The following is a 27,358-nucleotide window of genomic DNA, read 5'->3' as shown; positions in this document are numbered from 1 at the left end:
TTACTGAAGAGCTCAGTGGCGTTCAACGTGGCACCGTCATAGGATGCCACCTTTCCAGTCAGTTTGTCAAATTCCTACCCTGGTCAACTGTAAGTGCTGTTATTGTGAAGTGGAAACGTCTAGGAACAACAACGGCTCAGCCGCGAAGTGTTAGGCCACACAAGCTCACAGAACAAGACCGTTGAGTACTGAAGCTCGTAAAAATCGTCTGTCCTTGGTTGCAACACTCACTACCGAGTTCCAAACCGCCTCTGGAAGCAACATCAACACAAGAACTGTTCGTCAAGACCTTCATGAAATGGGTTTCCATGACCAAGAAGCTGCACACAAGCCTAAGCTCACCATGCACAATGCCAAATGTCTACTGGAGTGGTGTAAAGTTAGCCGCCATTGGACTCTGGAGCAGTGGAAACACGTTCTCTGGAGTGATGAATCATGCTTCACCATCTGGCAGTCCAAAGGATGAATCTGGGTTTGACAGATGTCAGAAGAACGCTACATGCCCGAATGCAGTGCCAACTGTAACATTTGTTGGACGAGGAATAATGGTCTGGGGCTGTTTTTCAAGGTTCGGGCTCCTTAGTTCCAGTGAAGGGAAATCTTAACACTATAGCATACAATTGACATTCTAGACAATTCTGTGCTTCCAACTTTGTGGCAACAGCACAAAGCGAGGTCCATACAGAAATGGTTTGTGGAGATCAGTGCCGACCTCACTAATGCTCTTGTGGCTGAATGGAAGCAAGTCCCTGCAGCAATGTTCCAACAGCTAATGAAAAAACTTCCTATAAAAGCAGAGCCTGTTATAGCAGCAAATGGGTGACCAACTCCATATTAATGCCCCCGATTTTGGAATTAGATGTTCGACGAGCATACTTTTGGTCATGTAGTGTATATCAGAGGATACTTAACTAGCTTTACATACCGTAACGTTTTTTGGCATGGAGTCATGATTATAAAACGTTACATATGACAACAGATTTCAAAATATTCAAAGCGAGTCGTCATCTCACCGGAAGTTACACGCACAAAATATGTGACACGGTAATTAGTTCTGGAACAACAGTCTTTTTTATTCCTACGAAGGTCGATTAGACACAGACACATTAGCTACTGTACTGAGTCGTTTCTTCAAACACGAAGGAATTTTCTTGTTATATTTCACTAGCTTTAACAATTGAAAATGCCAAGAGGAAGCAGAAGCCGGACGTCAAGAATGGCCACTCCAGCCAGGTATGCAAATAGGAAAAATAATGATATTAATAACGCATTGTCAGCTAGCTAACTTAGCATCAAGCAAGCTGCCTGCCATTACTTGCTCGCAAGGCTTGCATCCTTTCCATGTGTTGCCCAGTCTATATTTTAATACGTGATAAACGGTATCTATTTCAAAGTTATGATAGTTAACGTTATTTGTTATCTAGTTATGTAGCTAGCTAGTTTGCTAGACACCTGCTAATGATGTTAAGTGAAAGGTGAAACTAATAATTCATTAAGGAACTAAATGTACTGAATCTGGTGGGTTAATCTTTACACTACCCTAATTATATGTTACTGAATTGGCCGAGAGTAATTTACTGAAATCGATGCTGCTAATGGACCTAATTCAAGTTCTTCAGTGAGCATGATTGAATTGACACTTGATTGCTCATCTCTCTCTTTCTCTCAAACCAGGGTAGCCCCACCGCCACCTCCCATGGCCAGGGCTGCACCCCCACCACCCTACGCTCCAGTGCCTGCCCGTGCCCCTCCGTCCGCCATGGCTGCCCCAGCCACTGCTGCTCCCCGGCAGCCAGGCATGTTTGCGCAGATGGCCACCACAGCCGCTGGGGTAGCCGTTGGCTCAGCCGCAGGGCACATGATCGGCCACGCAATGACTGGAGGAATGGGTGGAGGCGGGGGAAGCCAGGAGGCTGCCAAGCCTGATGTCACCTACCAGGTAGGTGATCAATGCTTAATAACAGTGAGTGACTGGGCCATGATATTGAAGTGGCTTTGTGTCATGTAGCCTAGTTAGTAATGGTAGTGATGAGAGTATGAGCGAGACATAGAGGATAAACCATGGAGGATTATACCCTGTGCCAGTCCTTAAAGAATGGGAATCTAAACAGTTAAGAATAAAATCAACACTAACCTCAAATGCTTTATGTTTCTCAGGAGCAGCCCCAGCAGTACCAACAGCCACCTCCCATGTACCAGCCAGCACAGTATCAGCCCCAGTCCATGTTCCAGCAGGAGCCTGCTGCAGAGCAGGGAACCTGCTCCTACGAGTTCAAGCAGTTTATTGAGTGTGCTCAGACCCAGAGTGACCTGAAACTCTGTGAAGGCTTTAGCGAGGTGCTCAAGCAGTGCAAGTTGTCCAATGGTGAGTTTAAGTGTGTGTATGTGTGAATACAATCTTACCTGTTACTGGAAATATTTGTGTAAAAGAGGGTGCTTTGTGTCCCTGAAAATGTTAAATAGTTGTATCATGACTTGTATGCATACATTAGATGTTATCAGTTGACTTGTTGCCTATCCCTTGCCTTCCCTGGTGTCACCTTTTGGAATAGGATTAAGATGAGGTTTTATGGCAGCTAGTGTTCTTCAGTCTGGTTCCTGGATGGTGTTCTGTAGGTGTCTGGTATTCATTCAATTAAGTCTGACTCTTGAGTCAACTGAGCAGATTTGTTGAAAGCCCCACAAAATGTAGCTAGGCCCACTTTTTAAAGGGGAACTGACAGAGTTTTAGCAACATGAAATCTTATTCAAATCTGTTCATATACATTAGATTGTTTTGACAAGCGAGCACTTGAGTCATGTTCACACATTCATAGAATGTTAGGGAATGACGGAGTAAGGCATGTGTGTGAAAGTGGCTGTGCGTTTGGCCAATTAATAGACATTGCACTAAATAAAACCGAATAATTTTTTTTTGCCCAGGACTGGACTCTACACAGACTGGTGTGTCATAGCCAATCAGAGCTACAATAGGCCTATATACAAATAAGCCATTTGCCACACTAGACTGTGTTTACAAGCAGTAGCAACAGCGTGACTTTAGATCATTAGAAAGCATTCGCCAAAAGCTACTAAATACACCTGAATGGATTTCTGCAAATATGTAAACACCACAGGAGTCCTCTTACATTTGGGAAATGTACAGTCCTATTGATCAAACAACCATGAAAAGGTAGGCTCGCTCTCCCTCCATTGCCTATGCACAACAACAAGATCAACAACTGTTAGTCAGAGCGAGATGAGGGAACAGTAGAAAAACCCTCTCAAACTTTATCAGCTTGTAGTTGGCTGTCAAAAATTCCAATGATAAACGATGGGGAATTAGTAGCCTCCTCGCCCTTCTGCAGCTTGCCTGCCAATGCATGCTTGTCCCAACCCACGTTTTGACAACTGAATGGGAACTTGCCAAGTTTAGCATAGCTAGCTAGCAAGTGATTCATGTCATGCTAGCTAACCAAATGAGACCTGCATTTCTAGCTGTAGCCCCAGAAAAATTATATGTTGGGTAAAAAGTTGTCCACTCGTCCAATGACATAACATCCTCCTAGCAGCTAGCCAGATAATGTTAGGCTCAGTGTTTTTAGCTTGGTAAATAAATGGCTGCATAAATAAATAAGCTAGCCAATTAGCCACGTTATGACTGATTTGTGAACATTGCACTTGCTAGTTTCATTCTAACATTCCCAGCCTTAGTTACATTTGTCAGTTTTTGTCCAAACTATTGAGTTTAAAAACTGAAACCGTGCATCCCTAATGGCTGGAGGAAGCAAACAATGTACCAGGCCAGCTGTGATTTACAATCTGATAGCAGTATTTGTTGGACTAACAAGAAATGTATTGGTGAATTATATTAACCATGAATTGAACTGCATCCACCTATTCTGCCAACAATGCTTTCTCTATGCCATGGAATTGAGTTAAATATAACCTATTTTTTTTAAACCTAAACTGGAAATGTTATATTTGACTGCTATGATTGCTTGTTTCATATCTGCAAAGTAGTTAAAACGGCTGCCAGTTCCACTAATGTATTTCGTCATATGTTCATAATAGTTACGGGGTTGCACTCAATATTCTTGGTCCCCAAGATATTTAACTACAAATGTATGCAATACATTCATGAAATGTGTAGGAGCTCATGCCAGGTGCTCACACTTGATTTCACTTTAAGGACTGCCCTCCCCTCCCATTTCCAGTGATGGCTTGCTGGTTAAAAAATGTTTCCCTAATGTTGTGCTGGTCTAGTGGTAGTGCTGCTACCACACACGCTCCCTGGACTCCCTCTCCTCTATCTATCCATCTCAATGACTTCACTAAATCGATCAAGTAAAAACTACAAAATGTCAAATGTTCCCTAATGTAACTTTTTTTTTTTTTCCTCCACAGGGATGTCCTGAGAGGGAGACGAACAACCCCATCAACGCTGAACACACACACACACACACACAATACCACTAAACAAGTCATTTGTTTTGGCAGTTGATCAAATAACTTAATCATATGGACAATAAAAGCATTTCTCAGGTTGATGCTGTGAAGCTTGTAATAAGTTATGTATATGTTTATTTTTTTGGTTTGTTGCAAGTTTTAATTTTTCCCTTGGTCCACCCATTTCCATCATATCTGGATTAGAGTTGTACAATCACAATTTGCTTGTAACAAGCATAGGATCTAATAAAGCTGATGTGAATCACATTAAATAATCTTGGTGTCTCTTGTTCTCTCAACCCTGATGGCTCTTTTGCACACAGTGATCATGTGATTAAGTATTACATCAATCAGATCATCCTTGTGGAACATTTGAGGGACACTAGACTAGAGCAAGAAGAACATGTATGCATTTGTATGCAGTTTCTTTATTATTGAAGTACTACTACTACAGTACATTTGTGCCACCTGTTATGCCCATTCACTTATCCGAGACCTGTTGCATGCGAACTATTAGCGGGGATGTCACTGATTAGAATGTAAACCGGGGTGTTATTTCATGAATAGGAAGAAGATATGTGTACACGCGTTAAGGCCCTGTGCTCTTCAACTAGCACGGATTTATTTTTGGCATCTGACATTAGAATTCGCCCTTTTCATATGCTAGCACAGTCCACCATGAAGACTTACCAACTGTGTTGATATCGTTAGTGAGCCAGTTGCTCGTTTGTTCCTTATTTTTACGAAGTGTTTGAATTATGATGGATTTAACTGCATTGTAAGGACTAAACACGCATTGATTGATACGGTAAGTGTTGATCGTGGGAATTTCGTGTTTGTTCAACTTGACAAGACCGCGATTTAAAAGGTCAAATATTGATGAGTGAAATGTACGACAGTTGATGGCTGATTTGTTTCCAAAATGGCTTGCGATTCAATCGGTTAATTTGTAACAATGCTGGAAATTGTAATAGTGTATGTAACCGGCTGATGATGCTCGACCCACTCAGAACAATAGTGTATCTTGTGTATTCCACAAAATTCAAAGCTCGCATGCATTATGGTAGATTAATTATATATAGGAATGGTTACATATTAGTCCATAAAATATTTCTGGAATACAAATGTCATCATTATATAATGTCGCGTTCATTCACGTGCCAGTCGGAACTAGGAAACTCAGAAATACCCGACTTGCTAACTGGTTGAGCGGCACGTGTATAACTACAACCAGTTAGTAAGTCGCACATTTCCTAGTTCCGATTAGTACCTGAACGCAGCATAATGCGTAGGCTAAATCAATATTGTTTTAAAATATATTTTCACGGGTTTATGAATAACCTAGTGTAATGAGAAATAGCCTAGCTATATCTATTATATTCTGTCACACGTTCTTTCCCTCTGATCATGGCCACCTACGGAGGGGGCCGGGGGCGGAGCTTCGAAATGTCATTATATAGGTCGTATTTAAACCAGTTCAACATGGCATCTGCAGCTATATACCGGGTCTACCTGTTCTGTTTACACATACATACAGTTGAAGTCGGAAGTTTACATACACCTTAGCCAAATTCATTTAAACTCAGTTTTTCACAATTCCTGACATTTAATCACAGTAAAATTTCCCAGTTTTCCCTGTTAGGATCACCACTTTAATTTAAGAATGTGAAATGTCAGAATGGTAGAGAATGATTTATTTCAGATTCTATTTCTTTCATCACATTCCCAGTGGGTCAGAAGTTTACATACACTCAATTAGTATTTTGTAGCATTGCCTTTAAATTGTTTAACTTGGGTCAAACGTTTCAGTTAGCCTTCCACAAGCTTCCCACAATAAGTTGGGTGAATTTTGGCCCATTCCTCCTGACAGAGCTGGTGTAACTGAGTCAGGTTTGTAGGCCTCCTTGCTTGCACACGTTTTTTCAGGTCTGCCCACAAACTGTCTATGGGATTGAGGTCAGGGCTTTGTGATGGCCACTCCAATACCTTAACTTTGTTGTCCTTAAGCCATTTTGCCACAACTTTGAAAGTATGCTTGGGGTAATTGTCCATTTGGAAGACCCATTTGCGACCAAGCTTTAACTGATGTCGTGAGATGTTGCTTCAATATATCCCCATAATTTTCCTACCTCATGACGCAATCTATTTTGTGAAGTGCACCAGTCCCTCCTGCAGCAAAGCACCCCCACAACATGATGCTGCCACCCCCGTGCTTCACGGTTGGGATGGTGTTCTTCGACTTGCAAGCCTCCCCCTTTTTCCTCCAAACATAACGATGCTCATTATGGCCAAACAGTTCTATTTTTGTTTCATCAGGCCAGAGGACATTTTTCCAAAAAGTACGATCTTTGTCCACATGTGCAGTTGCAAACAGTAGTCTGGATTTTTTATGGCTGTTTTGGAGCAGTGGCTTCTTACTTGCTGAGCGGCCTTTCAGGTTATGTACCTGTTTCCTCCAGCATCTTCACAAGGTCCTTTGCTGTTGTTCTGGGATTGTTTTGCACTTTTCGCACCAAAGTACATTCATCTCTAGGAGACAGAACGCATCTCCTTCCTGAGTGGTATGATGGCTGAGGGGTCCCATGGTGTTTATTCTTGCGTACTATTGTTTGTATAGATGAACGTGGTAGCTTCAGGTGTTTTGCTCCCAAGGATGAACCAGACTTGTGGAGGTGTATTTCTCTTGATTTTCCCATGATGTCAAGCAACGAGGCACTGAGTTTGAAGGTAGGCCTTGACATACATCCACAGGTACACCGCCAATTGACTCAAATTATGTCAGTTAGCCTATCAGAAGCTTCTAAAGCATGACATCAATTTATGGAATTTTCCAAGCTGTTTAAAGGCACAGTCAACTTAGTGTATCTAAACTTCTGACCCACTGGAATTGTGATACAGTGAATTATAAGTGAAATAATCTGTCTGTAAACATTTGTTGGAAAAATTACTTGTGTCATGTACATGTCCTAACCGATTTGCCAAAACTATCATTTGTTAACAAGAAATTTGTGGAGTGGTTAAAAAATGAGTTTTAATGACTCCAACCTCCAGTGTATGTAAACTTCCGACTTCAACTGTACATACATACACAACCATTGTCAAACAATTGGGCTACTTTCACCAAAAACCTACATCAATTGTCTCCTATGTCAATTGTCTCCTTGTTCCCAGCTTGTTATCAGCAGCAGCAGTACAATAGTCTAGTTTCCTTGGATAACCAGTCACGCCAACATGACCAAAGAGGACGAGATCCCGGATTGGGTGGGAGCTCAGGAGTTCTATGGCAAATATGACCCCAAGGAGATCCTGGGAAGGTATGGTATCATTTGTATGTCAAATGGAATTGTTTTCATGTACATGAGGTAAAAAGAACATGAAGGTATTTTCTATTAATTCACTGCATAGAAATAGCCTGGCCCCAGGTCTGTTTGTGCTGTACACCTGTAACAAACTCAAATGTCACCTCAACAATGTTTGGCAATGCATCACAATGACCATATAAGTTGGCTATACAGCCCAAAACGATCTGGGACCAGAGGAGAACAGAAATAATAATAAACAGAAACTCTAAAACACACATCAACCACCCCTCAGTCTAGACTGCTTATGGAAGGGAATTAGGGTTCTGGGAACTCACTATTAAACCCTGTCATCAGGGACATCCTTTGTGTTGTATCACTGTGTGTTGTTTGTTAATCAAGAGAGGTATGCCATTACGTAACTAAACTATGTATTATTGAGCCGGGCGGCATTCATTTGAGCGTGTTTTAGGACAAAGGTTTTGGCACCGAACAGTACTAGTGATTGGTCAGCTAGTAGAGTCATTGTGTCATCCCACTCGGATTCACACAGGGGGTCACTTGTGTGATAAAGAAATTGCGTTATTTTCAAATCCAATTTTATTTGTCACGTGCGCCGAATTACAACAGGTGTAGGTAGACCTTACCGTGAAATGCTTACTTACAAGCCCTTAAATAATAATACAGTTTAAAAAAATAGTTAAGAAAATATTTACTAACTAAACGAAAGTAAAAAATAAAATAAAAAGTAACACAATAAAATAACAATAGAGGCTATATACAGGGGATACCAGTACCGAGTCAATGTGCGGGGGTACAGGTTAGTCAAGGTCATTTGTTCATGTAGGTAGGGGTAAAGTTTCTATGCATAGATGATAAATAGCGAGTTGCAGCTGTGTAAAATCAAAGGGGGATGACAATGTAAATAGTCCAGGTGGCCATTTGATTAATTGTTCAACAGCCTTATAGCTTGGGGGTAGAAGCTGTTAAGGAGCTTTTGGACCTAGACTTGGTGCTCCGGTATCGCTTGCCGTGCGGTAGCAGAGAGAACAGCCTATGACTTGGGTGACTGGAGTCTTTGACCATTTTTTGGGCCTTCCTCTGACACCGCCTAGTATATAGGTCCTGGATGGCAGGATGCTTGGCCCCAGTGATGTACTGGGCCGTACGCACTACCCTCAGTAGCGTCTCACGGTTGGATGCAGAGCAGTTGCCATACCAGGCGGTGATGCAACTGGTCAGGATGCTCTCGATGGTGCAGCTGTAGTCAATGAACATTCTCACATAGGTGTTCCTTTTGTCTAGGTGGGAAAGGGAACTGTGGAGTCCTATTGAGATTGCGTCATCTGTTGATCTGTTGGGGTGGTATGTGAATTGGAGTGGGGTTTCTGGGATGATGTTGTTGATGTGAGCCATGACCGGCCTTTTAAAGCACTTCATGGCTACTGACGTGAGTGCTACGGGGCGGTAGTCATTTAGGCAGGTTACCTTAATGTTCTTGGGCACAGGCATTATGGTGGTCTGCTTGAAACATGTAGGTATTACAGACTTGTCAGGGAGAGGTTGAAAATGTCAGTGAAGACACTTGCCAGTTGGTCCACGCATGCTCTGAGTACACGTCCTGGTAATCCGTCTGACCCTGCGGTCTTGTGAATGTTGACCTGTTTAAAGGTCTTGCTCACATCGGCTACGGAGAGCATGATCACACAGTCATCTGGAACAGCTGGTGCTCTCATGCATGCTTCAGTGTTGCTTGCCTCGAAGCAAGCATAAAAGGCATTTAGCTTGTCTGGTAGGCTCGCGTCACTGGGCCGCACGCGGCTGGGTTTCCCTTTGTAGTCCGTAATAGTTTGCAAGCCCGGCCACATCTGACAAGCGTCAGAGCTGATTGTAGTAGCATTCAATCTTAGTCCTGTATTTACGCTTTGCCTGTTTATTTTTGTTTTTTGCCATTGTTTCTCACAAGTATCACAGAACGTTAACAAAGACAGGCCAGATCAAAGACGAGATAATTCATCATCGTTTTTTGTACATAAAAAAAACACATTTAGTATGTGGGCCACATGAGAATAAAACCCACCACAACCCTGTTGTTGCCAGCATCATACAACTAACAGAGCCATTCTACCCTTGTCAGCACAAGTTAGCCATTTACCTTAAATAAAACCTTGATAAAGCTTTACCACTGTTCTTATTGGACTGGTGGGCTCTGTGACATGTCACATAAACAACAGTACACTGTATAGTATGGCATAACACACACATCACCTGTATTATCGTATCAGTTTCCTGCACATGTAGAGAGCGACAGCATGCTTTTAGAGAGAACACCTGTATTTTAATATACTGAGGGGTATGTACTTGTTTTTGTGGCCTAATGCAGCTTAATGTCATTATATGGAGTATAGGCCTACTTGCAAAGTGCAGAAGGTTCTCAAAAAGAAAATGGTAAGGATGAACATGTTTTTGAGGCTGCCTTAATATATAAAGCTGTGCTTCAGATATTTTAAATATTTTATCTGATAGGGATAGCCAATCATTCTCAGCCTTGTAAGATTTTAGCTCTAGTATATGATTTGCATTAGATACACATTGTGTCCTGTATTGGTTTATTTGGAGTTGTATTACATCCTATATAATCTCTCGTGTACAGATGCACGTAACATAGATGGTAGTAGCATCTGTCGACAGACTGTGGAACGCGACGACCAACAAGGAACTTTGTTCTGTTACGCAGATTTTTCTGTCACTTATCGTTTGAACAAATCACGATTTGGCTTCTTTTGAATTTGTGTAAGAGAGGGGACATTTTGCCCATAGATTTGCACGAAACTCGCTAAATTTCCATTTAGAGAGATTGAGATTTCGCTAGTCCCGTTAGTACATTTTCTAACACGTCTCCCTTGTAATTATAGTACATCTAAGCTCCCCACAGAATTTAATCTTAAATATTTGACGCAATTCCACAAGATTTTAGTTCTGGGTGTCCGAGATAACATCCTACAGAGTGATGATCAGAGGGTTGTGGATTCAAATCCCTGGTGGGGCACATTGCCGTTGTTTTTTGCTATGGAACAAATCTAACAAAATAAGTTCCACTTGAGTATTCAGCTGTACAAATAAAATAAACACTTGAAATGTGTGTGATGTAATTTACTACCTTTAGATATGACGCTGTTTGTTTTTCTTTCCTTGTGCCTCAGGGGGGTGAGTAGCGTGGTGCGACGTTGTATTCATAAACAAACCCAACAGGACTATGCGGTCAAAATCATTGACGTCACTCCTTCTGACAAGATCTCGGCTGCCGAGATCGAGGAGATCAAAGAGGCCACAGTGAAGGAGATTGATATTCTCAAGAAAGTCTATGGAATGGACAACATCAGTAAGCAAAATAACACCACAATGCGTACATTATTGACACTTTAATGGAACTTAATGTATATAATAACAAAACTACTTGAAAAAACTTGAGGAAGAAACTCACACATCCATCTAGCCTATTCCTGGGGTAGGCTTAATCTGAATTCGGAAAATGGGCCCGATAAAAACATTATTCCCTCATCTGGTCAAATATGGAGTGTGGAGCACATTGACGTGGATCTCTAAAGTTATTTTACAATAACTTTGTTCAAAGGTTATGTCTATGCATCCTAGAGGGTTGGACAACTTTAGCTTTTGCTCTCCTCTACTGCTTCATAACCATATTGACTGCGCATCACTTGTTTAGCTAGAAAAGGTCAAATTGATATTATAACATCTGTGTAACTATGGCTGTGTTTACACATGCAGCCAAATTCTGATATTTTTTCCCCACTAATTGATCTTTTGACCAATCACATCAGATCTTTTCACAGCAGATCTTTTCAGAGCTGATCTGATTGGTCAAAAGACCAATTTGTGAAGCAAATATCAGAATTGGGCTATCTGTTCTACTGGTTGTAGACATACATCATAACAGGCCTATTATCTCGCCACAGTCCAGCTGAAGGACTGCTATGAGTCAAAAGCCTTCTTCTTCCTGGTGTTTGACCTGTAAGTATCCAGACAGACTCCAGACAATCACGTAATCTGTCAAGTTTCCTAACAAGGAATCTTAGAAATATTTATACAACATTTAAAAAACACTATCCAATCAAGGTACAAGGAAGAGTGACATGTTTAGTGCACTGGTGATTTTTTCAGTGATTATACACAGTACATTTGACTCAACACTTTCAGGCCCTCAGGATGTATGCATACCAATATAATCTGTCTCTCTCCCAGGATGAAGAGAGGAGAGCTGTTTGACTACCTCACAGAAAAAGTAACTCTGAGTGAGAAGGAGACCAGGTCAGAAACTACCTCACACACATTCATTCACTATCTTATTGCGTACATCTGGGTTCGGTCCCCTCAAAAATGTATATCTGGACAAGACTGTTTGTGGTTCAGGGGTTCATTAAGACATTTGAGGGACATTGAGAGATTTGCTGTGTGAGTGCTGTAGAATTTGAGTGATTGAGACTAGTTCGTTTGGCCCTAATGGGAAGAGTCTTGCATGTTTAGGGAGTGTGAGAGATATAGATCAGAAGGACAACATTTCCCTATTTTCCTGTAGGAAGATCATGCGTGCCCTGCTAGAGGTGGTTAAATTCCTCCACGACCAGAACATCATCCACAGAGACCTCAAGCCTGAGAATATCCTGCTGGATGACAACATGGACATCAAGCTCACTGACTTTGGCTTCTCCCTGCAGATTGAGCCCGGACAGACACTCAACGGTTAGTAGTTTCTATCAACAGATATGGGGTCTACGACTGGCAAAGAAAATCTAGTTAATTACTGTCCCACTCAATCTCATTCTGACTGAATTAGCAGTGAAATCATTGTAGAAAGTTGTCAGGATACCCCATGTCCATAATTGCATACCACATAGAATTAAGCATTATATCCGGAAGGTAATGAGCGCTTCATACTGGCTGCTCAGTCAGTGGAAGGAAGCCTCATGTTTTGAACGCTGTGGCGCTAAGTTTTAACACTAGCTGTCAGTGCTATGTAGAGGAACCCTTTCTAGCTAGTCAACGCCCCTAAATCCTCGTCCACAACCCACTCCCCTTCTGTCCTGTCCCTGTCGTTTGCTCAAGCAAAGGTTAAGATGCAACAGGACACTTGCTGAGCTATTTGCTGTTCCCAAATCATTAGGAGCATGTGTTGACCTTTTAAAAGGCGATGCTGTGACTTCTCAGCATGCACAGAACTTCAGACTAGGAACTGCAGTCAGTTTTTTGTGGTAAAATACAATCCACACTTATACGTTTGTCAACAAATACTATATATAGGTTCAGGTTGAATGATAAACATGCAAAGAACAGTCAATTACTGTAGTAGACTATGATGTGTTTCCTGTATCAGCTTGAGACTTTCATATACATTTATTTGACTCATAATTATGAGAATATTCATTATTACTAATATTCACCTAGCAATGCCCCCTCTATCTGTTTTCTACACCAGAGGTGTGTGGGACCCCTGGCTATCTGGCTCCTGAGATCATTGAGTGCTCCATGGACCCCAACCACAAGGGATACGGGACTGCAGTTGACATGTGAGTACTCCGATTACACACAACTACCCATTCACCTTTCCATCTACCCGCTGGATACCAGATCTTGGTTAAATACTGTACATAAAACTTCTCTGTCGTCCCACTGCTCCAGCACTTAATTTATTTTAATGGAAATATTTTCACTAATCACAATTTAAGTGCAACATTTATTTCTAAAAGTATCCATTTAGTTAAGCTTGTTCCATAGTATTTATTTAGTTTAATATTACTTGGTACATAACAGCTAACTGCCAAAATAAAGGAAGCACCAACATAAAGTGTCTTAATAGGGTGTTGTGCACCACGAGTCGCCAGAACAGGTTCAATGCACCTTGACATAGATTCTACAAGTGTCTGGAACTCTATTGGAGGGATGCGACACCCTTCGACACCATGAGAAATGCCATAATTTTGTGTTTTTTTGATGGTGGTGTAAAACGTTGTCTCAGGCTCAAGATCCGGTCATGGCATATGGTTACCTCGTTTTCATGCAAATCAAACCATTCAGTGACCACTCGTGCCCTGTGGATGGGGCCGTTAAGAACAAATTCTTATTTACAATGACGGCCTAGGAACAGTGGGTTAACTGTCTTGTTCATGGGCAGAATAACAGATTTTTTACATTCGTCAGCTTGGGGATTCGATCTTGCAACCTTTTGGTTACGAGTCCAACACTCTAACTACTAGGCTACCTGCCGCCAAAATAACAGTCTGCCCAGGCTTTTTATACATGACCCTAAGCATGATGTGATGTTAATTAACTCATAAACCACACTTGTGTGGAAGCACCTTTGTATTCCTCATTTACTCATGTTTCCACTATTTTGGCAGTTACCTTTATATTATATGGTGAAATAAAGTCATAGAAAAGTATCACTATAATCCTGATGATTTATTGTGATTCCAGATGGAGCTCAGGGGTGATCTTGTACACTCTATTGGCTGGATCCCCTCCCTTCTGGCATAGAAAACAGATGATGATGCTTCGTATGATCCTAGCTGGGAACTACGACTTATCTTCTCCTGAATGGGACGACCGGTCTGACACTATCAAAGACCTAGTGGGTTTGGAAGGATTAACACTGTAGCTTCAAAACATGGTTAAAACTATACTTCTGATCTCAAGGATAGTCAGCTGCATTCATAGCTCTGTCAATGAATCCACTTTATTGGTCCATTTGCATGGATACTGTTTATTTTTTGCTGTCACAGTACCCAATCTGACACACATCACAGGCTGGGAGCAGTGCCCATGGGGCACAAGGGGTAGTGCCTTGCTCAATGGCAGAACGGCGGCAGGTTGTATACAGGATATTGAAGAAGGCTCACTCCCTGCAGATTTCCTCACTGGCAGCTGGGGGTTCCAACCCTCCGGTTACCGGCCCACCCCTCTAACCTCGAGGCTACCTCCTCCCCCTAATTTGAGAGTGCCTACACTTCTCCAGCTGCATCCTTCAGCTGCTTGTCAGAATGGATGCTTTTTTTGAGGGGGGAATCCTTGATTGCCCCTTAAATGTTGCCTCATGTCTCTGTTTTCAGATCTCCAGGATGTTGATGGTAAACCCAGATCAGCGTTATACAGCCCAAGACTGCCTGAACCACCCCTTCTTCCAGCAGTATGTAGTGGCTGAAGTAAGACACTTCACCCCCAAGAGGAGGTTCAAGGTAAGAGCAGCAACACTATACAAAGATTCCCAAGTGATGTGGAATCAACACCACGGTTGGGGATTTATGTTTGAGTTCAGAAATCCTCATGGAAAATGAGTTGAATAAATGTCAATATCGGAACTGACTGGGATCGATGGCAATATGACACCGTAATATCAGTCATAGGTCAAATAAATCGTGTCGTGGCCAAAAGTTTTGAGAATTAGACAAATATTAATTTTCAAAATCTACTGCCCCAGTTTGTATGATGGCAATTTGCATATACTCCAGAATGTTATGAAGAGTCATCAGATGAATTGCAATTAATTGCAAAGTCCCTCTTTGCCATGCAAATTAACTGAATCGCAAAAAAAACATTTCCACTGCATTTCAGCCCTGCCACAAAAGGACCAGTTAACACAGGTGTGAGTGTTGACGAGGCCAAAGCCTGGAGATCACTCTGTCATGCTGATTGAGTTCTAATAACAGACTGGAAGCTTCAAAAGGAGGGTGGTGCTTGGAATCATTGTTCTTCCTCTGTCAAACATGGTTACCTGCAAGGAAACATGTGCCATCACATTGCTTTGCACAAAAAGGGCTTCACAGGCAAGGATATTGCTGCCAGTAAGATTGCACCTAAATCAACCATTTATCGGATCAAGAACTTTAAGGAGAGCAGATCAATTGTTGTGAAGAAGGCTTCAGGGCACAAGTGCCAGGACAGTCTCCTAAAGTTCTGGCAACCACCAGTACAGAGCTTGCTCAGGAATGGCAGCAGGCAGGTGTGAGTGCATCTGCACGCACAGTGAGGGGAATACTTTTGGAGGATGGCCTGGTGTCAAGAAGGGCAGCAAAGAGGCCACTTCTCTCCAGGAAAATCATCGGGGACAGACTGACATTCTGCAAAGGGTACAGGGATTAAGTCATTTTCTCTGATGAATCCCCTTTCCGATTGTTTGGGGCATCCGTAAAAAAGCTTGTCCTAAGAAGATAAGGTGAGCGATAGCATTAGTCCTGTGTCATGCCAACAGTAAAGCATCCTGAAACCATTCATGTGTAGGGTTGCTTCTCAGCCAAGGGAGTGGGCTCACTCACAATGGTACCAACACATCCTCCGAGAGCAACTTCTCCCAACCATCCAGGAAGTTTGGTGACGAACAATGCCTTTTCCAGCATGATGGAGCACCTTGCCATAAAGCAAAAGTGATAACTAAGTGGCTCGGGGAACAAAACATCGATATTTTGGGTCCATGGCCAGGAAACTCCCCAGACCTTAATCCCATTGAGAACTTGTGGTCAATCCTCAAGAGGTGGGTGGACAAAAAACCCACCAATTCTGACGAACTCAAAGCATTGATTATGCAAGAATGGGCTGCCATCAGTCAGGATGTGGCCCAGAAGATGTTAATTGACAGAATGCTAGGTCAGATTGCAGAGGTCTTGAAAAAAGAAGGGTCAACATTGCAAATATTGACTTTGCATGAACTTCATGTAATTGTCAATAAAAGCTTTTGACACTTATAAAATGCTTGTATTTATACTTCAGTATTCCATAATAACACGTGACAAAAATATCTGAAGACAGAGGCAGCAGACTTTGGGAAAATTAATGTAATTCTCAAAACTTTTGGCCACGACTGTACATAGAACAAACACATTCTGACCCCCATCGTCATGTCACCAGGTCGTCTGCATGACAGTGCTGGCCGTGATGCGCATCTACTGTAATTACCGCCGCGCCAAGCCTATCACCAAGGAGGTAATCAAGAGTGACCCGTACGCCATCAAGCCCATCCGCAAGCTAATCGACGCCTGTGCCTTCAAGATCTATGGCCACTGGGTCAAGAAGGGCCAGACCCAGAACAGAGCCGCCCTGTTCGAGAACACTCCCAAGGCCATCTTGCTGTCCATGGCTGCAGAGGCCGAGGACTCCTCCATGCACTCCTGGTAATGATGCTGTTTCTCAGTCCAGGTCCTAAGAAGAGGTGGGACTCTACATTAGCTTGCCATCGGTCTCAATTCTCTATCCTTTTAAAATCCAATGGTGTTAAATGTGTACAGCTGCACACATCTGGAGACAGAATTGGGCTGGTATGTCATTAGGCTCAGCTCAGGATTTGACTCCATCTGTCTTAAATTGGGCTGATTAAAGCATTGGCGTGACGCAATAAAAAAAACATTGGGTTGGACACTTTAGAGATGTAGTATGAGATATAGCTTGTTCTTTGTATCAAAAAGGAGGGTTGGTGAAAATACAATCTTATTGGATTGCAGCTATTTGTCGCTTGACTGGTCTTTTAAACCAGTGGTTCTCAAACCTCTCCTCAGGGACCCCCAGCCGTTCCATGTATTTGATCTATTCCACACCTGATTCAACTCGTCACTAATCAGGCCTTTGAATAGGTGAGCTAGTTTAGCGATACAACAAAATTGTGATACGTCTGGGGGTCCCAGAGGTTTAAGAACCACTGTTTTAAATTGTGGATTGATCAAGACTTGGGAAATATCCTAGAACTATACCCTCCTATGCACCTGCACTGAGGAATATTGGTCTGTGTTTAGTACATAATGGAACAAATAGCTAGACATCCACAGTGAAATGTTTCATCACTTTTCTATGGCTTATACAGTATTGCAGGAGTCAGAAAATTCAGAGATGGAAATAGTGCACATCCAGGCTCTATTCTTTTCCAACATGAGTATGGTGTCTAGTATATAGATGTATTCTGAAATGTTGCTCCCTTCTGAAATATTCCTAGATAGTGTTAAAGGTAATTTCAACCATATGAGCCTCAAATTCCATATGCATAGAGTTATGTAAAAGACAATTGCTCTGCATGCAAAGCTTCTTAGTGCTAGTGATTCTCCCTTCGCTCAGTATGTGCAATGAGTCCGGCATGTACATTTTTATTTTGACATACTTTGGGTTATACTGTACTTGGTCATGTACTGTAAACTGTTTAAGGGAGCATGAGAACACTAATTGTATGCTAACATTTTATTTATTAAATCTCAACCTGATTATTTGTGATTGGTACAAAAAGTATAACTTATGATTGATTATAATGAGCTGCAAACTCAAAGCCAAGCTACAGGTTTATTACATACTAAGAGTGAGGTTTATACATTCTTGGTATGAGCCATAACAAAAAAAGGAACACATGTGGGATGAAAGTGTCCATCCATGTATAATACGACATTACAGACATGTCAACAAGCAGGGGAACAAGATAATTCTCCAATCACCACCTCTGAGAACCTAATACTGGTCCATTTATTCCCCTAGTTATTCTACGAGGCTGCTCTCATAACTAGTATCTGAAGTGGTAGTCATCCACAAGAGCTCATCTCAGTCATCAGTTCTGACCTAGCCCTTCAGGGATGACATGCCTGCTCTCATGATCTCATCCACCAACAGGATGTTGCTGGCTATTACCGTGCTGTGGACAGAAAACAAATCAATAACAGTTTAATCCAAAGGGTCATTGAATCTTAAATATGAAGGGTCATACTGAATTGAGATTAAAAGGGTGTGTTCTTACCATGAGTGAAGGAGTTGTTTCTTAACACTGTAGTTATCCCAAACCCCAGCTTCTGAAGCGACCATTGGTTCACCTAAAGAAAAATAGGTACATTTAAAGTGATTTTAATATTTTTGTTTTGACATAGGAATGTGAAATAAATCCATATCCTCAGTTTGAGGTTAAATTCCATACCAGAGCTCAGGTCAACTCCAACCAGCTGACCACTCTCTTTGTACTCAGTCTGGAGTTTGACCAGGGTCTCCATGGGATCATACCCAGAGTTCTGGGCTAGTACCTGGAGAGAAAGAAACATTCAGTCAGCAGTACTTAGCTCTATTGCCAAGACTTAGCTAAAAGCTGATGTCCTTCATTGTCAGAGTTAAATAGACGTTATATCAATAGAATGCCAAAGCACGGAAGGCATTGACAAAAATAAATAACTTCAAGACTCATTACATACCTTAGGGATGATGAGGAGGGCATCAGCAAAAGCCTGCACACCCAGCTGAGCCCGGCCCTTCACTGAGGGTTTGTGCTTTATCAGAGCATCATGCACAGCCACCTCGAAGGCCCCGGCCCCTGACACCACGCAGCCTGCAAAGTCAACACTGGGATAAGACTCTGAACAACAGCTGACTGGCTGATAAGCAATACTGAAGAGATCAGTCATTGATATGGGTAGGCACACATTGACAAACAAAAGGATTTCTAAAAGGTATTATACACACAAAATTAAGTGATTTGAGGCAGAGTGGTGTTTGAAAATGTGAATGGATGCCATCTGACCACAGACTTCTCAACATTCCATAGGGAATTACTTTACAGTGGGCTGTTCCTGAAGAGTTTTAGTATGCATTTGAACTAGCTACTTGTATTCACTTCTCCAAGGAGTAGGTGAGGCACAGGTCAGCACTAACCTTTAGTAAAGAAGTAGTGAAAGGATGTTTTTGCATGGTGTCTGATTGCATCTACTACTGACAGAGTAACACATAATTCGACCATGCCTACAAATCTATTCCAGCATCGTTACAGAATCAGTCCCATCTTGATAAAACCAAACTCTCCCCCACTCAATATCATCTGATAGTAGAGCTGGATTCAAATAGTTACTGAGTTTGATTAATCCTCCCTAGTGTCAGATGAACTTCCATTGCAGCAGCACGTACCATCCTCGATGGCGTTCTTGACGGCCCTGAGCCCATCCCTGACTGCATCTTTGATCTGGGTCAGGGTGTGTTTGTTGGGTCCCTTCACAAGCAGGGTCACTGACAGGGGGTTTCCACACTTCTCTATGAATGTGTACTTCTCCTCACCCTGTATGGGGGGAGAAACCATTAAATGACATATTTAACTTCATGATAAACCACAATATTACATGTTTGACCATGATATCATACACATTTTTACCAAATCATAGATTTTCATAGTATAAGAAAGAGGCATGGCAAGCTGATAGGCCCCTTTTGTATCCTCAGTGGGGTGAATGTGGCCAGTGATTCCTCCCGCCCACACCAGGAGGAATTCTGTACCAAATGTTTTGGAAACTGGCACAGGCCATTTGACGGTTTGTCCTGGTCTAGAGGTAAAGACCCAGCATGTTAACTCACCAGGGTGTGTTCATAGACCAGACCAGCCTGGCCCAGGCATTCTGGGGTGAGGTCTTCGAAAGAGTTCATGGCAATACCTCCACAGGCCAGGGTGAGTCTGGGGGGAGGGGGGTAAAATGGTCAGCAAGACACTCAAATATTACAATTAGTCTCACACACACACACACACACACACACACACAATTGTAATCACTCCTCCACTGAATAGGTGAGGCACAGGACAGCACTCACATTAAGTAAAGTAGGAGTGAAAATATGCTTTTGCATGGTGTCTGACTGATTTTACTACTGACAAGAGTAACACAGAATTCATCCATGCACAAGAGTACCTCTCCAAGATGCACTGTTCAAGCTTGTAAACAAAGATTGAGGCAGGCTATATAGTTTGTACCTTTCCATGTTCCTCCTCTTGGTCCTACGCAGAGCTACAATGCCCTCTTTGGCCAGAGCATCCAGGGAATATGGGTCAATGCCCTGTAAGGAGTAATTTTAAAAAGATATATTTAATGAACCCAAATGTAATTCAAATCACTTTTAATATGCTGCAATACTGAATGTACTGGTCTGCTGAATACATATGGAGGAGAATGCAGCTCCTCCAATGCAGAGGTTACAGACCACACTTTACTGTAGCACAGAGTAAAATCCAGGAGAGCTACAAAAGCACACAAGGGTGTTCACTGTGCTGTCAGACACTTCTGCTTAACAAGTTAGTATTGCCTGAGTCTTCAAAAAAAATTTATTTGAAAGATTGATGATAGATCACATTTCCAAAATACGTTTTTCGCCAGTGAATAAATTAAATTCCTAGTCATACCTTCTGGTTGAGGACCACAAAGCCCTTGCTGTTATCAGCACAAACTGCGTTCTTGAGCTCAATGATCTTCTTCACACGCTCCTCGATGAACTTCCTCTCAGCAGCCACCAGCTTCTCCCTCTCGCCAGCACTCTTGTAGAAGAAGCCAGAGTTCACCTCACTGAAAGCAAAGCAGGGGTTTGAACTGACAGTTTAGAAATCCATGCTCTTTTCACAGGACACTATTGGGGAAAGTATACAACATAGGCGGTCACACTACAATCCCCTTTACTGTAGTAGTTACGTCCTATAATATTGACTTTCCAGTGACCAAAAATCATTCCTGCTTAAAAAGAGCTTTGCCACATCTCTGAAATTAATTAAACTGCAGGACTGTATTCACTTCTCCATAGAGTAGATGAGGCACAGGTCAGCACTCACATTTAGTAAAGAAATAGTGAAAGGATGCTGTTGCATGGTGTCTGACTGGATCTACTACAGACTAACACAGAATTCATCCATGCCTACACATTTAGTCCACCTAGTAAAAGCCAAAGATAGCTGTGCTAACATTATACTGACGTTTTCTCATATTCCAAAGAGGCATTGCAAGTGAGCACAAAGGCGTCCTCTACCCGCTTCTTCATGTCTGGATGGCGGGCGCCGTGGTCCAACACCAGGCCTCGGATCAGCCTAGGGAGGGGACAGAAAAGGTCACAATGTTGGACACAATTCAAATGTACACATTGTCAGTGACTGTTTATGAGAGTGATATGTACACTCACTGTGTGTCGCTGTCAGTCTTATGCTTCATCTCCATGATCTCTACCATGAACAGGTCAATAGGCTCATTGGGTCTGTGGATAGCCAGCACAGCATCCACCACAGCCTGAAGAATATCCCCCAAGTAAAGGGAGTGAAGTTATTAGATGTGCTGATCATACAATCAAATGACAAGTACAGCATTGGTTGATTAAGCTTGTCTGGTACATGGAAGAGCCCCCCCCAAAAAAAGTCCCACACCAGCCAGGCTCTAAGTCAGGGATGCGTAACTCCAGTCTTCGAGGGCCTGATAGGTATGTTAGCTGGGGCAAAAGTGACACCAGACTCCAATAGACCAACTAATCATGATATTCAGTTTAAAATGCAATTGACTTTAAAAAAGATATATAAAAAAATAAACAAATAAAGTTTAAAAAGGCTGTTTGCGCTAGAGCTGGGGAAAAGTGTGACCAGTCCGGCCCTGAGGACTACATTAGCCCATCCCTGCTCTACACAAAAGTATGTGGACACCTGCTCGTCGATCATCTCATTCCAAAATCCTGGGCATTAATATGGAGTTGGTCCCCCTTTTGCCATTACAGCCTCTACTCTTCTAGGAAGGCTTTCCAATAGATGTTGGACCAATAGATTTCCAATAGATGTTGGCGCAGACTTGCTTCCATTCTGCCACAAGAGCATTAGTGAGGTTGGGCACTGATGTTGGACAATTAGGCCTGGCTCGCAGTCAGCGTTCCAATTAATCCCAAAGATGTTAGATGGGGTTGAGGTCAGGGCTATGTTCTTCCACACCAATCTCAACAAACCATTTCTGTATGGACCTCACTTTGTGCACTGCAATGCTGAAACGGGATATTCCGAAATTGTGGCGACAGAATCTAGAATGTCATTGTACGCTGTAGTGTTATGATTTCCTTTCACTGGAACTAAGGGTCCTAGCCTGTACCATGAAAGCCCAAGCATTATTCCTCCTACAAACTTCACAGTTGGCACTATGCACTGGGGTAGGTAGCGTTCTCCTGGCATCCGCCAAACCCAGTTTCGACTGTCAGATGGTGAAGCGGGATTCATCACTCCAGAGAACGTGTTTCCATTGCTCCAGAGTCCAATGGCTGCGAGCTTTACACACGCTTGGCATTGTGATCTTAAGCTTGTGTGCGGCCGCTTGGCCATGGAAAGCCATTTTATGAAACTCCCGAACAGTTATTGTACGGACGTTGCTTCCAGAGGCAGTTTGGGACTTGGTTGAGTGTTACAACCGAGGACAGAATGATTTTACGCGCTATGCGCTTCAGCACTCGATGGTCCCATTCTGTGACCTCCCACTTCGCAGCTGAGCAGTTGTTGCTCGTAGACGTTTCCACTTCACTAGAACAGCACTTACAGTTGACCCTGGGCAGCTCTAGCAGGGCAGAAATGACAAACTTGTATATACATAGTGCAAGTAATATATATATAGTGCAACATGGAAGTGTTGGTCTCACGTTTCATGAGCTGAACTAACATCCCAGAAATGGTCCATTCGCACAAAAAGCTTATTTCTCTCAATTTGTTCACATCCCTGTTAGTGACCATTTTTCATTTGCCAAGAGAATCCATCTACCTGACAGTTGTGGCATATCAAGAAGCTGATTACACAGGTATACCTTGTGCTCGGGACAATAAGTCCATTAAAAATGTACAGTTTTGTCACAACAAAATGCTACAGATGTCTGAAGTTGAGGGAGCATGCAATTGGCATGCAGACTACAAGAATGTCTACCAGAGCTGTTGCCAGATAATTTAAATGTTAATTTCTCTACCATAAGCAACTTCCAACAATGTTTTAGAGAATTTGGCAGTACATCCAACCCGGCCTCAACAGCAGACCACGTGTAACCACGGCAGCCCGGGACCTCCACATCCAGCCTTTTGACCTGCGGAATCTTGAGACCAGCCACCCGGGCAGCTGATCAAACTGTGGGTTTACACAACCTAAGAATTTCTGCACAAACTGTGAGAAACCGGCTCAGGGAAGCTCATCTGCATGCTTGTTGTCTGCATGCTCCTCACGAGGGTCTTGACCTGACTGCAGTTCAGTGTCATAATCGACTTCAGCGGGCAAATGCTCACCGTCGATGTCAACTGGCACGTTGGAGAAGTGTGCTCGTCACGGATAAATCCTGGTTTCAACTGAACCGGGCAGATAGCATGTTTGCCGTTGTGTGGGCGAGCGGTTTGCTGATGTCAACGTTGTGAACAGAGTGACCCATAGTGGCGGTGGGGTTGTGGTATGGACAGGCATAAGCTACAGAAAACAAACCAAATTGCATTTTATGGACGGCAATTTGAATGCAGAGACACAGAGCCCCATATACTACCCACCACTGCAACCTGTATGCTCTCGTTGGCTGGCCCTCGCTTCATATCCGTCGCCAAACCCACTGGCTCCAGGTCATCTATAAGTTGTTGCTAGGTAAAGCCCCGCCTTATCTCAGCTCACTGGTCACCATAGCAGCACCCACCCGCAGCACGCGCTCCAGCAGGTATATTTCACTGGTCACCCCCAAAGCCAATTCCTCCTTTGGCCACCTTTCCTTCCAGGTCTCTGCTGCCAATGACTGGAACAAACTGCAAAAATCACTGAAGCTGGAGACCCATATCTCCCTCACTAGCTTTAAGCACCCACTGTCAGAGCAGCTCACAGATCACTGCACATAGCCAATCTGTAAATAGCCCATCCAACTACCTTATCACCATATTGTTATTTACTTGCAAACTCATCTCCTGCACATCTAACACCCCAGTGTTTAATTTGCCATACTGTAATAATTTCACCACTATTGCACATTTATTGCCTCACCCCCTTATCCTACCTCATTTGCACACACTGTATACAGACCTTCTCTATTGTTTTATTGACTATGTTTGTTTATTCCATGTGTAACTCTGTGCTGTTTGTGTCGCACAGCTTTGCTTTATCTTGGCCAGGTCGCAGTTGTAAATGAGAACTTGTTCAACTAGCCTACCGGGTTAAATAAAGATGAAATAAAAATAGAGATCTGTACACAATTCCTGGAAGCTAAAAATGTTCCTGTTCTTCCATGGCCTGCATACTCACCAGACCTGTCACCCATTGAGCATGTTTGGGTTGCTCTGGGTCGACATGTACAACAGCATGTTCCAGTTCATGCCAACATCCAGTAACTTCGCACAGCCATTGAAGTGTGGGACAACATTCCAAAGGCCACAATCAACAGCTTGATCAACTCTCTGTGAATGAGATGTCGCCCTGCATGAGCCAAATGGTGATCACACCAGATAGTGACTTGTTTTCTGATCCACGCCCTTACTTTGTTTTAACTGTATCTGAAGAACAGATGCATATCTGTATTCCCGTCACAAACACACACCTCTGTGAGGAGATCAGCCAACTCGGCGTGGACCTTGGTCCTGAGGGAGGTGCGGGCCACGTGGATGAGGGTCTCTCTGTCCATCTCCCTGGTCACCTTCATCTCCTCAAGCACCTTCAGAGCCTTATCCTTGGCTGCCTCAAAACCTTCTGCTATTATCCGTGGGTGGAGACCCTTTTTGAAGGCAAAGACAGAAAATACAGGTTGGGACAAAACACAGGAATAGGGGGTTAACTAATGGTACTTGGATGCAGATTATGCAACCTGCATTATTGGCACCGATTCTACATGTATCAATTAAATAATTTTAAGTAATCACACAACCTTACTAAAATAAAGCATTTCATTTAATCAAAATGCCTTCCCTTATCTGGGAAACTATTTCAATTACATGTTGGGGGCTTCCCCCAAGCCCCATCTCACCTCTGACACGTAGAGGTCTGCTTGTTTCAGGAGCTCTCCAATGATGAGCACATTGGATGTTGTACCGTCCCCTGTGATGTCATCCTGTGCTGTAGCTACTTTGGCAATCAAGGATGCTGTCGGATGTTGGATTTGCTGATTGAAGACAAGACTTTAGTGTCAAAGCAAGAATATAAGGCAACACATCTCACAATTAGTAAGGTTACAGATGTTAGATGAAGATGTACTGGTCTACTGAATACATGTGGAGGAGAATGCAACTCCTCCAATGCAGAGGTTACAGACAACACTTTACAGGGTAAAATCCATGGGAGCTACAAAAAAAAGCACACATGGGTGTTAACCGTACATCAAACTCATGGGATATTTGTCTTACCATTTCGTGCAACAAGACATTACCATCTTTGGTCAGCTTTATGTCACCAGCCCCTGATACAAGCCTGCAAACAAGCACACAAAACATAATTTGTTAGAGGCTCAAATGGATATTTAAAACATGACTAGATGCATTGTACACTAATGTCTCTAATCACGAGTATAGCTAGAAAACAATGAGACTAGTTGTATATAAACTGATAGTAAGCTTTTCAGTTATAGTAGTCTCCAAATGATCTAGGTATCTGCTGATTATCCTTTATAGCTAATACCATTGATTGGTCAAATAATCCAGTGCCCATTGTAAAACCACTCCCTGATGATAATTCAGATAGCTAAATTATAGCTAGCTAATGGTAACTACGTATTTTGGAGGTGGCTAGGAAATCCACTATCAAGCAAGCTAACATAGTTTCTTAGAGAAACTACTGCGTACAATGGATCTGACAAAATAAACGTATATAATACCATAAATGGTCTACTGGCTGCCAGGATACCACGATGTTAGCTAAACTAGCAGCAGTAGCATGCTAACTGCTAGCGAGCATGGCCAGTTGCACTCACATTTTCATTGTTCCTTTTGGTCCCAAATTACTTTTGAGCACATCCTGAAGACCCCGAGCAGCACTGATATTTACTGCCAGAGCGGCTTGAGCACGTGCTACCTCAGCTTTCGGGTTTAATGCCTTTATAGCAGTCATGGTGTAAACATTTGCTATTCAGTTTCTCCACGCTGTAGAATTTACTCTAAAGGCTAACGCTAAATCAAGAAAGGCCGGTTTCTGGAACTCTCTGGGCTTCACGTGCGGAAATTGACATTGATCCCTCCTTACTGTCGTCTTATTGGCCAGATGTTAGGCGGAAATCTAAATTACCCTGTGTGATTGGTGAAACAATAGGTAACTCAAATATAGAAAAGGCGGAGTCAACCTTTTTGTTCATGAGGTTCAATTTGGCAATGAGCGGCGCAAATTCACAGATCTTTATAATATAAATCTGTTCAAGCTCAGCTGTTTTAGAAGAGGATGTGATTTATAAGTCATATTTAAAAAATGCCCTACTCCTTTTTAAAATCGACCATCATGAGAAACCACTTTGTATGAAATGAAATATTAATATGGACATAAATAGCTAATGTATATGTAAAAATAGATGTCATTTGTCTCACTGTCCAAAAGGCAATGCAGTTGGGGGGCGGAATATAGCCATCTCGAGACAACACCGATATAGTATTTTTTCTGAAAGTTGCCGGGATGTCACGTTTCCTACTTATCTCAGTACACTCGCAACAATGTAATCATTACGAAATGTATATTAGATCAAATAAACCTCACGTAGCAAATAAGCCACCAAATTCGACACTCTCACTGATCTCCACACAAAACTCATTGCTTGGTGGGCGAAGCAACGAAAAAACGCCACCTGCTGGACATTTTTTCTGCCGAGTTGGGCATCTCACCTCTTCGCCTCTTGGGTTACGTAAAAGCAGAGATATTAGAGAA

The 27,358-nt window shown here is 42.5% G+C and overlaps 3 protein-coding genes and 4 non-coding genes across 7 annotated transcripts; 2 read left to right on the top strand and 5 right to left on the bottom strand.

The window, feature by feature from the left end:
• The first annotated feature begins 786 nt into the window (after positions 1-786).
• Positions 787-4,695, top strand: LOC109905675 (coiled-coil-helix-coiled-coil-helix domain-containing protein 2-like). Its single transcript, XM_020503195.2, has 4 exons — positions 787-1,233; positions 1,675-1,939; positions 2,158-2,365; positions 4,387-4,695. Exons 1-4 carry the CDS (start codon positions 1,184-1,186, stop codon positions 4,395-4,397), a joined length of 534 nt encoding a protein of 177 aa, XP_020358784.1. The 5' UTR covers positions 787-1,183; the 3' UTR covers positions 4,398-4,695.
• A 104-nt stretch (positions 4,696-4,799) lies between these two features.
• phkg1a (phosphorylase kinase, gamma 1a (muscle)) lies at positions 4,800-17,990 on the top strand. Its single transcript, XM_020503192.2, has 10 exons — positions 4,800-5,236; positions 7,600-7,742; positions 10,931-11,109; positions 11,705-11,759; positions 11,991-12,056; positions 12,325-12,488; positions 13,222-13,312; positions 14,220-14,373; positions 14,852-14,977; positions 16,644-17,990. The coding sequence occupies exons 2-10, from the start codon at positions 7,660-7,662 to the stop codon at positions 16,908-16,910; spliced, it is 1,185 nt and encodes a 394-aa protein (XP_020358781.1). The 5' UTR covers positions 4,800-5,236; positions 7,600-7,659; the 3' UTR covers positions 16,911-17,990.
• Positions 17,991-18,037: 47 nt separating this feature from the next.
• On the bottom strand, positions 18,038-26,745 carry LOC109905671 (T-complex protein 1 subunit zeta). Its single transcript, XM_020503191.2, has 14 exons — positions 26,421-26,745; positions 25,858-25,921; positions 25,482-25,616; positions 25,059-25,232; positions 21,672-21,775; positions 21,469-21,579; positions 20,908-21,067; positions 20,482-20,564; positions 20,091-20,187; positions 19,650-19,797; positions 18,944-19,077; positions 18,676-18,778; positions 18,502-18,574; positions 18,038-18,399 (listed from the first exon to the last, which is right to left on the bottom strand). The coding sequence occupies exons 1-14, from the start codon at positions 26,555-26,557 to the stop codon at positions 18,327-18,329; spliced, it is 1,596 nt and encodes a 531-aa protein (XP_020358780.1). The 5' UTR covers positions 26,558-26,745; the 3' UTR covers positions 18,038-18,326.
• On the bottom strand, positions 19,351-19,487 carry LOC116353742 (small nucleolar RNA SNORA15). Its single transcript, XR_004203239.1, has one exon. It is a non-coding gene; the product is annotated as a small nucleolar RNA SNORA15 (small nucleolar RNA).
• LOC116353741 (small nucleolar RNA SNORA15) lies at positions 20,272-20,409 on the bottom strand. The gene has a single exon (XR_004203238.1). It is a non-coding gene; the product is annotated as a small nucleolar RNA SNORA15 (small nucleolar RNA).
• Positions 20,643-20,778, bottom strand: LOC116353744 (small nucleolar RNA SNORA22). The gene has a single exon (XR_004203241.1). It is a non-coding gene; the product is annotated as a small nucleolar RNA SNORA22 (small nucleolar RNA).
• LOC116353743 (small nucleolar RNA SNORA15) lies at positions 21,278-21,410 on the bottom strand. The gene has a single exon (XR_004203240.1). It is a non-coding gene; the product is annotated as a small nucleolar RNA SNORA15 (small nucleolar RNA).
• Positions 26,746-27,358: the final 613 nt, after the last annotated feature.

This window comes from Oncorhynchus kisutch, linkage group LG15 (assembly GCF_002021735.2).
Source record: "Oncorhynchus kisutch isolate 150728-3 linkage group LG15, Okis_V2, whole genome shotgun sequence".
NCBI classification, from domain to species: Eukaryota; Metazoa; Chordata; class Actinopteri; order Salmoniformes; family Salmonidae; genus Oncorhynchus; species Oncorhynchus kisutch.
Note: the sequence above shows the minus strand (reverse complement) of the source record. Positions and strands in the feature narration are given on the sequence as shown.

What these genes read in the sequence shown, in the direction of transcription:
- LOC109905671 (XM_020503191.2), bottom strand. Translation starts at nt 26,557, where the DNA reads ATGACTGCTATAAAGGCATTAAACCCGAAAGCTGAGGTAGCACGTGCT. An exon ending in TGGAGTTGACCTGAGCTCTG is followed by an intron (nt 18,575 to 18,675) that starts GTATGGAATTTA and finishes ATTTTTCTTTAG; the next exon opens with GTGAACCAATGGTCGCTTCA. An exon ending in AAACAACTCCTTCACTCATG is followed by an intron (nt 18,400 to 18,501) that starts GTAAGAACACAC and finishes TTCTGTCCACAG; the next exon opens with CACGGTAATAGCCAGCAACA.
- phkg1a (XM_020503192.2), top strand. Translation starts at nt 7,660, where the DNA reads ATGACCAAAGAGGACGAGATCCCGGATTGGGTGGGAGCTCAGGAGTTC. An exon ending in CTGACACTATCAAAGACCTA is followed by an intron (nt 14,374 to 14,851) that starts GTGGGTTTGGAA and finishes CTCTGTTTTCAG; the next exon opens with ATCTCCAGGATGTTGATGGT. An exon ending in CCCCCAAGAGGAGGTTCAAG is followed by an intron (nt 14,978 to 16,643) that starts GTAAGAGCAGCA and finishes TCATGTCACCAG; the next exon opens with GTCGTCTGCATGACAGTGCT.
- LOC109905675 (XM_020503195.2), top strand. Translation starts at nt 1,184, where the DNA reads ATGCCAAGAGGAAGCAGAAGCCGGACGTCAAGAATGGCCACTCCAGCC. An exon ending in AGAATGGCCACTCCAGCCAG is followed by an intron (nt 1,234 to 1,674) that starts GTATGCAAATAG and finishes CTCTCAAACCAG; the next exon opens with GGTAGCCCCACCGCCACCTC. An exon ending in AGCCTGATGTCACCTACCAG is followed by an intron (nt 1,940 to 2,157) that starts GTAGGTGATCAA and finishes TATGTTTCTCAG; the next exon opens with GAGCAGCCCCAGCAGTACCA.